The following is a 13,286-nucleotide window of genomic DNA, read 5'->3' on the forward strand; positions in this document are numbered from 1 at the left end:
ACCTAGATATTTTTATTCCTGTTGTTGGCTCAAGATAGAAAATTAAGGTGATGAAAGTTTTTTTTTTTTCATGTGATGTTTCAAGACATTAATTACTAATCAATGTAGGAATGTAATAGTTGAACAACATGCATATTTTACTGAGTAACCCATACCATAGAGAGCTAATTAGTAGCAATGTATATTGTAGGTCAGTACTGGCAGTGATTGGCATCATTCATAAAGAATATATTCCCTTCTGATTTGTGGAGAAAATGCACTTGAATGCTAAGCTTGAGCTGTTTTTCTCCATATTTTCATTTTTTCTTTCCAATATTAGATAACCCCATCTCATTGCTGCTTGCTCTGTACTTTTGCATCTCAGGTTTCTCTATTGTCCCCATTTTCCATATACTTCAAACAATACTAAGACAATTAACATCCAAAACCAGGAAGAGTCATTAGGAATAATGTCATTTCCATAAAAGAAATGACATTCACTTTAATATATTTCCCCCATTACAATACATTATTGTACAGACAATTATATGTTTGGTACTGACAAATGTTTGCAAAAAATAATGGTAAACAAAAAGTATCTTTAAAAGGTATCATACAGAGTCATTTACAGTATTGTGCACCTCACCATTTTTATTTACATTACAAAGTACAGTACATAAATACAATTCAAGGTCTTGTACTTTAAATATTGAAAAATATTATTGCATTTTACTACAGTCCCCTATGTGGGAGTCCCTATAAAGCAGCATATCTGTGTTTAAATCAGTATTTAGACTTGCTGACTGCTCAACAGTATCTTACATCATGACATTACAAAAGGTTGCAATTTTTACGTACAGTCTAATAAAATGATACATCTTTCCCCAGTCTATAACTTACAGTACAAACATGTCACATTCAGATAACAGGACAATAGTAAAATTGCATGCTGCATTTATGATCCAACTGACTCTCAGCTCAGCTCAACTTTTAGGACACGAATAAACAGTGAAAAAGTCATTTCTGCTGTGCCCTGTGAGTATATTTGCTATTTGTTTTGTAATTTGTCTCTAACAAAACTTGATTCAGAAATGGTTTCCTCAACCATGCTACCTACAACATCAATGCAGTTCTCTCGTATCTTGAAAGTGGCAAAATGTTAAAACTGTGGAAATGAAAAAAGTGAATAGTAGTCAAGGTTGTTGTCTATCAATACTTTTATAGTGTTGTCTGACTGATACAGTGTGGATTAAAAAACTTTTTTTCCCTTCTCAAACAGATATAAATTGATTCATAAAACATGTATATGCCTTATTATACACTTGGTTTTGTAGAGGCAATATAAATCAAAGTAACAAAGTTACTCCATCTACACACACACACACACACACACACACACACAAACACACACACACCCACACACACAAACACACACCCACACACACAAACAACAAAAAAGCTTTGGCTCAGTAAAAAGATTGGTGCCACATAACTGCCAGGATTCTCTTGAGGGGGCTGGTCAATTGCCAAACAATGCATTTCTCTAACGAAGACCCCACCCCAGTTCCTATTTCACGAGGAGAGAAGAGCCCCCCCCTAACTGTTGGGGCCAGAGTGGGGCTGCAGATCCTGTCCAGGGAAAAGGGGGTGAAGGAGGGGGCGGAGGTGCAGGGTGGAGGCGGCGGTGGCGGGAGCTAGCAAGGTCGGCAGGAGGGAGCCGGGAGGCAGCGGGTGGAGGGCCAGATGAGCAGGGTGCAAGGCAGAGGCAGGGATGAAGTGGAGTGGATGGCCTGGCAGCAAGGCAGGGGGGTGAGCAGGGAGCACAGCCGCCATGTGGGAGATGGAGATGGGCGTGAAGTGGGGCTGGGGGAGCGGGTGGAGGTGGTGGGCCAAGCGCTGGTGGGTGGAGTGTGGGTGGAGGGAAGAGGCGAAGGCCGCGAGGGCCCTGTGGTGCAGGAGCGCGTGCTGCAGGCTGGGGCCTGGCTGCTGGAGGGGGACCGGCTGGAACGTGGGCAGAAGGTTGGGGTTTTGATGGGAGGCAGGGCTCAGGCTGGACTCGTCGAGCGGGGTCTCCGGGATCCCCTTCACCTGCTTCACCAGCAGCTGCTGCTGCATGTGCTGTTGGGCCTGGAGCTGCAGGTGCCTATATTTATCAATCTCCTCTGGGGTGAACGTGATCGGCTGCTCGGTCAGAGGCGGGGAGACGCACTTCTGCGCCCTCTCTGGAAGGCTTTCAGACTCCTCTGTGCAGTCTATACCGGTGTCAAATGCCGACTTCCAGGTCTCTTGCCCCTGGCAGTGGTGCACAGTGTTTATTTTTTCCCTTTCTGCTGAATAAATGGATAGGATGTTTGCCTCAGATGAAAACACCTCAGGCAACTGACCAAGCTCACCTGTTCCATTGGGTTGCGGTGATTGCCTGTCAGTCTGCATGACCTCAGGCCTTGGTTTTGCTCTCTGTGAGGACAGGGGGAAGAGGCCTGAGTTTCCAGGTGCCGGGGGGTGGGGTCCAGGGCAGCACGTCCCCCCCAGGCCATCTGTGCTGCCGGCTGCCCCTCCTTGGCCGTTGCAGAGGTTACTTTGAAACTTGCCGCTCACCCCCTTCTTAGTGCTCTTTTTGACAGCGGGAAACTTCCCTATCAATGGCAGAGACAAACTATTGTTGATTTTTCTCCCCGCAAAGTTTTTGTCACCTGGAAACTGCTCCTCGGGTCGATGGGTAGCATTGATGTTTGGAGGGGTGCCCGCTCTCTTTCTGCTGATGCTCTGCAGGCCAGTCTGATCTCTGATGCCCTTCACTGTCCCCGTGGCTGTGATGGATGGGGGTCTGAAAAAGTAGAGCTTGTCTCTGGAGACAGACTGAAACTCTGTCTCATGGAGCCCACTGTCAGCGGTCACCAGTCCCAACCCACGGAGCCTGGACCGTGACCGGGACCGACTAACGCTGTGGCCTCTTTTGGCAGCGGCATGTAGGGCCTGAAGGCTGCCACCGGCCCGCTGGTGGCTAATGTCGAAGGTGCTGCTGCTGCTGCTGCAGGAACTGGCGCTGCGCTGGCCGCTCCGCCCTTGTGTCCTACTCTGTTTCGCATCCCGGCTCCACTTGCGTGAGCCCTCTGGCTCATCAACACTAGGCCACTCTGAGATCCCGGGGGGGGTTTTGTTTCTATCGGCGCTGGTATCCTTTCGTTCGCTTCCAGAACGCTTTTCTGTCGGCCTCCTTGATCGCATGCCGCCCCAACTGGGCTTGTGCCCATGGGCCTGTGAGCAGCTGAAGTCCCTCCTCAGCGATGGCCTGTAATTGGACCCAGAGGAGGAAGGTTGCTTCACATACCTGTAGGAAGCCCCCTCGCTATCTGAATTCAGATCGGAGAAACTACTGCAGGACCCCGATTTCTCGCTGATGGACGTTGCACTGTGTCCTCTTCTGGAATCGCCTGCATCCCAGTGATACGCTAAATAGTCTTCCTTCTCTGCCAAGGGGGAGAATTCCTCTGTGAGGTTTGACGCAACCAGAATGAGGGACTGCCGCCTTTTCTTTTTGCTCAGCAAAGTGCAAACTGGGCTTATAACGCTCTTCAAACTGTATTCATCACTTTCATTTGAGGCGTTGTCCTTTAGAGATCTTTTTCTCTTGCCAAGTCTGTACCTCTTCATGCTTGCATGTTTATTGTTTTGAAGTGCATTGGGGGGTGCGCATTCAAAGGCTCCTACAGATTCTGTGTGTGAGCTGGTGTTGTGCATACAACTCGTGTTCAGCTCAGCAATAGGTTTTGACTTAAGGTTCCGGGTTTTTTTAGCTTTGTGACTTTTGGTTTTCTTTGGTTTTGGCACACCTAATTTATTTTGTCCTTTTTGTCTTCGGACATGGGATGACCATCTGCCTTCACCCTCCCTGACATCACTCTCCACATCTGAGTGATCTGGACCTGCTGCTTCTGTGCTTTTGTTCGATTTGTGTCTGTTCCTGGAGTGTTTGAAATTGAAATAAAGAGGATTACAGCTGTAGGAGACGCAGGGTTTGGACTTTGTGTACTGCAGCAGCTCTGTGGGCCACTTCAGCATAGTCACTCCATCTTTGCTGAGGACGTTTAAGAAAGAAATATGATTACCGATCTGCTTTTCATCTGCCACATCATATACTCTCCCCAGAGGCTCTTCCTCTATTCTGCCATTGTCTGAATCGTTGATTGTTTCCGTGCCCCGCTGAAACCAAGGAGATTCCTGAAGGCCAGGTTCTGCCTCAGCTGGCTGATCTGTGGTCAATATGCTGCCTCTTAGAGAAAGAGAGCAGCTCATCTTGCGCTCATTAAATTCCCCCTCTGGCCCAGGCCTGTGGTTAAACTCTCTTGGCGTGTCACCTAAGCGAGTTTCATCAAGAGAGCTGGGGGAAGCCGTGACTCGACACCCTGGCTCGTCCGCTGCTCTGCACGCCGCGCTGCCGTCGTTTTGGCAGGACTCGACACCTTTCTGCCCCTCCTGATGCCCGGCCTTCTGGGCCCGTGCCTCTTTGTGCTCCTCATCTTCACCACTGTCCGCTGCCAGCTCCCCCAGCGAGGGTGTGCGGGACCAGAGCGCCTCCAGCGTCTGTCTGGCCCTCTGCCTCTGGAGCTCCTCCCTGTCACTGGCCTCCTCCAGGCCATCGCTGAAGACAGAGGCGGAGGACTCCAGCTTCAGCTGGGCTTTCCTGGAGAAGCAGAAGGAGACCCCGGCACGCTGGTGACTGTAGTCGCAGGCCGACTGCGAGGGCCTCTTGTGGCTGTGGTGCTGCTCTCGGTGGGTGGGCAGGTCCGGTGGGCACCTGGAGGCTTTGGAGACGCCCCCTGGGGCCAGAGGAACGGGTCTGTGGTCCACCGCATGGTCCTTCTCTGACAGCACCTTATCCTGATGCTGGGCTTTAGCTGAGACTGTTGTGGTTCTGAACTTTGGACCACTTCCTGGACCACTGTTAAAACATTACAAGATAATCAATTATCATTCATAACAATCATTAAATATTAAACCAATAACATGAACAGCCCTGAATGGCTATTAATGCAGAAAATATTTTGTGAACTAGGAAATCAGACACAAGAGTACAAGATCTTATAAAACACACCATACCCAATTTTCAAATCCAACAAGTGTTTACATCTGTTCCTAATAGCTGTATTTGTGTGTTGCCTGAAGCATAACCCCATGATCTAGCCCAGTGGGGCCTATATAGATTAAGTGTTATATAAATTGAATTAGAGACAGATGCTCAGTGTGTTTTTAAAGGATTTCAACCCTCAGGACAAATGTTTTATTTCTGTTTAGCTTCCATTGTAATATAAACTATGAAACTGTGAAGCTCAAGGTGACAAGAAAAACAATTAATCTAAATACTGTACCAACCAATCCATAGAAAATAGAAGAAATGCTATTCAAGAGGCCATTCTTTGTGTCAGCAAAGCAGCCATAAATATTTCTCAGTTATACAATTGAAAGAGTACAATACATTACTATAGTTCACAAAAGATATCATCTAGAAAGAAAAGGCAATCAATCTCTGTGCATAGAAGCAACTATAAAAGGCGGCATTGTCAATGATTTATCTGAAAGTCATATTAACATGCATTCTTGGAAATGCCCAACCAAGTGCAATATGTCATAATTCTTAATATCGCCAGACAGTATTATTGGAGGGGTATTTCAAAATAAAAGCCATAAAAAAGACAAAGTGATAGAAAGTTGTTTGTACAGTACACAAGCTACAGGATGTGAATAAGTCTGCTGCTTTTAGAAATAACGGATGTATATGACCTTTCCACCATTATCAGCACCTGTTTTGCAGTTATGCTTATTTATGGTGACACTGTGAACCCAAATATGCAGGAGATCACACAGCACCCACAGAAGAGAGGAAGCAGTGGGTTCAGCTAGTGTTCTCATTGCTTATTTAGCACCTGTGCCCTTATCTGGGCCAGCTGAAAGTGCTGTGATCTTCTCCATTTCATCCACCCAGTTTATTGAGCGTTTACCAAGATGGACCCATTTATCACTTGTGGATGCCTCTGGTGCCTCTGTGTGGGATCTGAACTCACAGCTATCTGGGCGAAAGTCTACTGACTTAGGTCTACTGGCTTAGATTTACAGTATGCTATTTGGCAGTGTATCCTTTTGCCTTTAACTTATCCATGCAGATGGATGTTTTATTGAATTATTGACATGACCAGAGCTGGCCTGACCCAGTCAGACCTGGGTGAAATACAATATGTAATTATTTTGCATCCACATACTTACACTTTACTGAGCTTGTGTGGTATATTGGAACCTATGAAATACTACCTGAAACCCCATTTTCTGGTCCTCTTGGTTGTGTCAATTGCACCAGGCAAGATCAATGGAGCATAGAAAAGTATTTGAATCCAAAACAATTATGTATTTGATGCAGGTCTGATCCCAATAAGCGACATTAGCGGCTGCTTCGGGAGCTCCATGTTTGGATCTATATTTATATGTATTAATTTGGCTCTGTAGATTTATAATCAAATGGTGTCCTGAGATGGGGGGGGGGACTATAATTTCAACACGGTGATACCAAAATGTGTAAAAAAAATACCCTGTAATAAAAGCTGAGAATATGCTATTTAATTTTGATTACAAATCTAAAATTGTGGAGTACAGAGCCAAATCAAGATGTCTTTGTCCCAAACATTATTAAATGTATCATGGGTGGGCTAGGAGACCCACAACTCAAATCCTACTTAGGGCCTCTCAAAGACTAAGGCTGGCACTGGTTGGCACCCACTGGTAGATCACATCATAACATATAGGAAAATTATTTTGTTTACATAAAACACTTTGTATTGACACTCACACACACACACATATTACAGTACCTGTAATTGTGATGGCGCTTTAATGGATTTACTCAGTATACGGACACTCCTTGCTAAGATACGACAGCAGCAGAATGTTCTAGTTCCTGCCGTCCCGGTGCGTTTGAGGGAGAGGAGAGGCTCTTACCAGTCAGACTGCTGCCTCTGCTCTGCCAGCTGGTGCAGACGACGGAGAGCGCGCTCCTGCTTCCTCTCGTCTTTCCAGGACTTAGACGCTACGTTCCGCGCAAACTCTCGCTGTTTCAGCTCTTTCAGTCTCTATGGAAATGGGGAGAGACGAAAGGAGGAGCTGTCAGCCCCGCATAATATCTCAACTGTGGAGTGACCTGGATTAATGACTACTTCCTTAGCATTTGACATAATGACATACTGCATGTATGTACAGTGGACTCCAGAATTATTGACACCTTGATAAATATGTACAAGAAATGCTGTAAAAGAATAGTTATTGACATACGTTTTATTTTCAAACATGCGTAAAGCTGTGTGCTTTATTAATGATTCAATGGAATCATTTTTCAAATGAAAAATCCCCCCCCCCCACCAAAAAAAAAAAAAAAAAAAGAAAAAGGTTTTTCATGGGCTGGGCAGTCTGGAGACTGTGATGGCCATTGCAGAACATGGTTCTTGCTTTTACTTAATCATTTCTGTGTGGATTTTACTGTATGCTTGGAGTCATTATCCTGCTGGGCAATCTACCAATGACCAGGTGCCTCATTTATAAACGTTGCGTAGGCACAAAAGAATGCGTACGCCACTTTCTAAGCAAACTTTGGCATTTATAAAAAACGAACTTGACCGGAAAATGTGCGGTCCTCCACGGAAACTCTGACCCATGCGTACGCACATTAACTGGAGAAATGAGAAACTGTGCCTTTAATGCTCATGACGTAAGACCAGGAAAACGATAAGTGAAACAGGATTTAAAAAGGTATAAAGATTTGCCGGGAGTTGTGGCTGGGTATGGCTGCTGTAAGGACATGCTTCGTCCCTGTTATACTTATTAAAGTGTTGTGTTGTTGAATCTCGCTATACGGGTTCTCTCCCTTCCTAAGTGCAACACAACATTTGGCGACGAGAGAAGTCGAAAATGATATACAACAGATACCACTGTGTAAAATAAATCGAAATTGATTGTTGTTGATTGTTATTTTCTGCATGTTTACACTAGGACTCGGAACTATACTGTCCTCTCAGGTCCTCTGCACTTGTTCTTGTGTTTAATTTGCACTTTGTTGTACGTCGCTCTGGATAAGAGCCATGTAATGTAATGTAATGTAATGTAATGAAATATTACCTCTCATGTATCATATATGAAGAGTTAATTTGCAAAAACGGATAAAAGCCTCTCTTACAACGAATAAACAAACAGCGGTTTGATTGATGCTCCCTGGAGTGCCCAAAAAATATGATTTAGGATGATAAATATAAACGGAGATGTTGTTGTAAAATAATCCCTCAAATATGTAGACGAATTGTTAAACAATACTTCATGTTATTAAATGTATTCTCATAAATAATATGGTGAACAGTCGGACAAATTGCGCTGCACTGATGCCGTTTACAATGCGTCAGTCGGGCAGATACGAGTGCATAGTTTCATATATTGTTATCATATTCATATGTTATGTTTTATAATGTGTTTATTGTTATGGATTTTTGTTCGTTTTATCTCTTAATTTTGTAACTGTGTTTTCAATGGTGCTAGACAAATAACGTGTATTACTATTATTATTATTATCATCGTCATCATCACATTCGTTGTGCAGAACTGTTTGTCATTTACAATCAATCAGGATAATTCCCACACCTGTAGCTTTTCAGAGGCAATCAAATGGCTGAAATCCCTTTTCTTGGCCTTCTTTTCAGCGTTTGCCATTGTCGTCTTCGTGAAATGCATATTAATTAGGGGTGTTTCACTGCCTATTTATAGGCAACTGTGGGCGGGACATGAAGCTGGCAAAGTTGCGCCACATTTAGAGTTGATTGTGATTTATAAAGGAAAACTGGCGTGGGACGTGCGTATGCACTGTTTTATAAATCAGAATATTGTTTTGCGTACGCACGTCCTAGGTTTCATGCTTACGCAACCTTTTGACGTGAATCCTAAGCACAGTTTTATAAATGAGGCCCCAGGTCTCAGCTTCCTGGCAGAGGCAACCAGATTATCCGCCAAGATTAACCTAAACCTAGCCAGGAATATACCTATTTTTATTTTAAAAATATAGTGAATTCATTAGATATCTCAAAAGGATCTTTCACCATCAGAAAACGTTGATGGAAGCCTGACAGAGGCTTTTTTCTTATTCAGCATCTAATTGGTTAAATTCCATGTAGATTATTAGTTTTCACTAAAATACTTTTTTTTGCTATATGCAACACATGATTAATTCTAATTTTATATGTTGTATAATTTGCCAAGTTAAGTGGTGTTGGGTTTAAGAGAAACTTCTTTTATCATATTTTATTTTGGTAGATTTTTTAAGACCAAGTGTGAACCAAGGGTTGTTTATAACACAGCTTGTTTTTTTATTTCCTGAAATCATTGGGAAAGCTTTATTAAAAGCAGACTTGTATAGACTTGAAAAGCACCCTCTTTCTAACCGTCCGTGGGGATAATATGCACTTGCATCCTCTTCCTGCCAAGTTTGCAACCATTCAATATGTTTTATGCCTTTTTATTATTGCCCTTAAAGTTATATATTTAACCATTTATGTATTTTTTTTGTACCCATTACGAGAATTTTGATGGCCAATTACCATCTCTGTCTTCTGAATTGACAGTTCTTTGGCGTTTCCCATGCTGATGGTTGACAAAGGGAATTTGCATGCTTGTTACATCATTTTTATACTTTTATATGCAATTACGAAATAAAAAATAATAACATTGAAATATGAGAGTACGTATATTGAAATAAAAGTATCTAGTTTTTCCATATGTTTGAGCATAAAATATAGATCATGTTGTTTACTATATGCAGCCTTTTTTTATTGAGGGTGCCAATAATTCTGGAGCCTGCTCTTCAATCTCACATTTCATTTCAAATGTTCTGGAGCACAGAGCCAAAACAACAAAAAATCTGCCTCTGCCCAAATACTTGCACTGTATATACAGTGGTGTGAAAAAGTGTTTGCCCCCTTCCTGATTTCTTATTTTTTTGCATGTTTGTCACACTTAAATGTTTCAGATCAAACAAATTTAAATACTAGTCAAAGACAACACAAGTAAACACAAAATGCAGTTTTTAAATGAAGGTTTTTATTATTAAGGGAGAAAAAAATCCAAACCTACATGGCCCTGTGTGAAAAAGTGATTGCCCCCTAAACCTAATAACTGGTTGGGCCACCCTTAGCAGCAACAACTGCAATCAAGCGTTTGCGATAACTTGCAATGAGTCTCTTACAGCGCTGTGGAGGAATTTTGGCCCACTCATCTTTGCAGAATTGTTGTAATTCAGCCACATTGGAGGGTTTTCGAGCATGAACCGCCTTTTTAAGGTCATGCCACAGCATCTCAATAGGATTCAGGTCAGGACTTTGACTAGGTCACTCCAAAGTCTTCATTTTGTTTTTCTTCAGCCATTCAGAGGTGGACTTGCTGGTGTGTTTTGGATCATTGTCCTGCTGCAGAACCCAAGTTTGTTTCAGCTTGAGGTCACGAACAAATGGCCGGACATTCTCCTTCAGGATTTTTTGGTAGAATTCATGGTTCCATTTATCACAGCAAGTCTTCCAGGTCCTGAAGCAGCAAAACAGCCCCAGACCATCACACTACCACCACCATATTTCACTGTTGGTATGATGTTCTGAAATGCGGTGTTACTTTTACGCCAGATGTAATGGGGCACACACCTTCCAAAAAGTTCAACTTTTGCCTCGTCAGACCACAGAGTATTTTCCCAAAAGTCTTGGGGAACATCAAGATGTTTTCTGGCAAAACTGAGACGAGCCTTAATGTTCTTTTTGCTCAGCAGTGGTTTTCGTCTTGGAACTCTGCCATGCAGGCCATTTTTGCCCAGTCTCTTTCTTATGGTGGAGTCATGAACACTGACCTTAACTGAGGCAAGTGAGGCCTGCAGTTCTTTGGATGTTGTTGTGGGGTCTTTTGTGACCTCTTGGATGAGTCGTCGCTGCGCTCTTGGGGTAATTTTGGTCGGCCGGCCACTCCTGGGAAGGTTCACCACTGTTCCATGTTTTCACCAATTGTGGATAATGGCTCTCACTGTGGTTCGCTGGAGTCCCAAAGCTTTAGAAATGGCTTTATAACCTTTTCCAGACTGATAGATCTCAATGACTTTCTTTCTCATTTGTTCCTGAATTTCTTTAGATCTCGGCATGATGTCTAGCTTTTGAGGATCATTTGGTCTACTTCACTTTGTCAGGCAGGTCCTATTTAAGTGGTTTCTTGATTGAGAACAGGTGTGGCAGTAATCAGGCCTGGGTGTGGCTAGAGAAATTGAACTCAGGTTTGATGAACCACAGTTAAGTTATGTTTTAACAGGGGGGGCAATCACTTTTTCACACAGGGCCATGTAGGTTTGGATTTTTTTTCTCCCTTAATAATAAAAACCTTCATTTAAAAACTGCATTTTGTGTTTACTTGTGTTGTCTTTGATTAATATTTAAATTTGTTTGATGATCTGAAATATTTAAGTGTGACAAACATGCAAAAAAATAAGAAATCAGGAAGGGGGCAAACACTTTTTCACACCACTGTATATATATATGTACTACAAATGCAATGTATATATACATGTACTACAAATGCAATGTATATATACATGTGTAAGTGTGTATGTACGTACCATACATTTTGATTTTTATGCCATGACAACGGAGTCAATGTACATCATGATTAGACAAGCATTTTGACTGTAAACACGTTGGCTGTAACAACTGTTACAGTAGGCCCTGTAGAAAGGGGTAAACCGTGGCTTTCAAAATACATTTTTACTCGTGTGATGATGCACTATAAATGAGAGTGGGACACTTTTTAAGTTTTTCGGAGAAAAATGAAGCTCGTTAACCTAATGTCATTATTACTAATACACAGCAGCTGCTCTTACAGAGATCTCTTAACCCCTTTATTTGATTACATAAATAAAAATTATTGCGCCAGTTGTATTTTGTGAAGTGCACATTTGACCCTTGTGCCCTGGTGTGTACTTATTAACACCAGTGAAACTGTCAACCTAGGTCAGAAATATTAATATTTGTTATATTTATAAAGACTTGACTGGATACTCAATTCTTGGCTGGCCGCTGTGCATTATTTTTCCTTATACCATGGCCTTGGTGAATACTCAAGTCTGATTGGATGCTAGTTGGAGATTATTTTTGTATAATTGTTCAACAAGTGATAGAAGTTAAAAGGATTTTTTATTGACCATGACTTTGTTCTTGTGCATAGGTAGTTACAACTATAAAAAATGTAAGGTGGACCATGAATTACGAATAAGATGTGGCAAATAAGAAACCAATTTAAGCCTTGTTTAAAACCTTGAATTTAAACAAGATGGCTTAGCCATCGGCCTAGCTTCTCTATTTTGAACTTAACCAACCTATGTAGCCATAGCAACATGCTGAAACAGTAGCCACAGGGCCTGAAGTAGTTAAAAGCAGCAAAAAAAGTTTTATTTTTAGGTTGAATTGGCCAATAATGTTGATATTATATCCTGCTTATATTTTTATCTTTGGTAAAAGACCACAGAATAAGCAAAATAATCTTCTCCAAGGTGGTCATTACATGGTCTTAATGCACTCTGCGGAGTAAATGTATAAAAATACCCTTTTATGAAATATCCGAGCCTGCACTTTGACCATATGAGAAAATAAAATGAAAAAGCAGAAAAAGGCAAGGTGATTCCAAACTTTTTACTGGGGGTAGACCTCTCTTAGATTACATTTAACAATGAAAAGGTTATTTGTTTGTGAAAAATATGTAATTTATATTACTGTAAAAAATCTACTGTAATGAGGGGATAAATCACTTATGAAAAATAAAAAAGAAACAATGTTGTCATGCTGTAGATTATTGATATTGAACTAACATTCTCAATTATTTTTCACCTTTAGCATGATGTACTACAAATGAAAACAAAAAACAAGAACCGCATTTACACAGCGTTAGTCACTGGCTATGAAACACATCGCTCAAAAGTGTAATTCTTCTTTTACTAAAAGTTGAAAACGGGTGGCTTTGACCCGAACTGAACACGAAGGTTAAGTTGCACTATTTTTGCTTCTTTGAATCCGCTGATGCTTCATGCAATGTGGTTCCTCCTTGTCAAGAACAAGAAAAGGAATAACAACAAAAAAAGAAAGCAATTTAGGTGTGCAGAGAGGAGGCACTGCGTGGAACATTGCCATTTCCTTCCCTTGACAAGAGCTATGACAGCCGACAAAGCAAACATCCTGGACGGAGGAGAAGGGCTCCCGGCTGTGTGC

At 42.1% G+C, this 13,286-nt stretch overlaps 1 protein-coding gene across 1 annotated transcript in view; it reads right to left on the reverse strand.

Moving 5' to 3' along the window:
* Positions 1–1,575: 1,575 nt before the first annotated feature.
* Positions 1,576–13,286, reverse strand: part of LOC133128091 (G patch domain-containing protein 8) — a 145,261-nt gene continuing 133,550 nt past the window's right edge. The window contains exons 3-4 of the mRNA XM_061241395.1: positions 6,967–7,097; positions 1,576–4,921 (exon numbers count right to left, since the gene is read on the reverse strand). Coding sequence (XP_061097379.1) covers positions 1,576–4,921; positions 6,967–7,097 — 3,477 coding nt within the window. The remainder of the gene's footprint in view (positions 4,922–6,966; positions 7,098–13,286) is intronic.

This window comes from Conger conger, chromosome 1, assembly GCF_963514075.1.
Source record: "Conger conger chromosome 1, fConCon1.1, whole genome shotgun sequence".
NCBI classification, from domain to species: domain Eukaryota; kingdom Metazoa; phylum Chordata; class Actinopteri; order Anguilliformes; family Congridae; genus Conger; species Conger conger.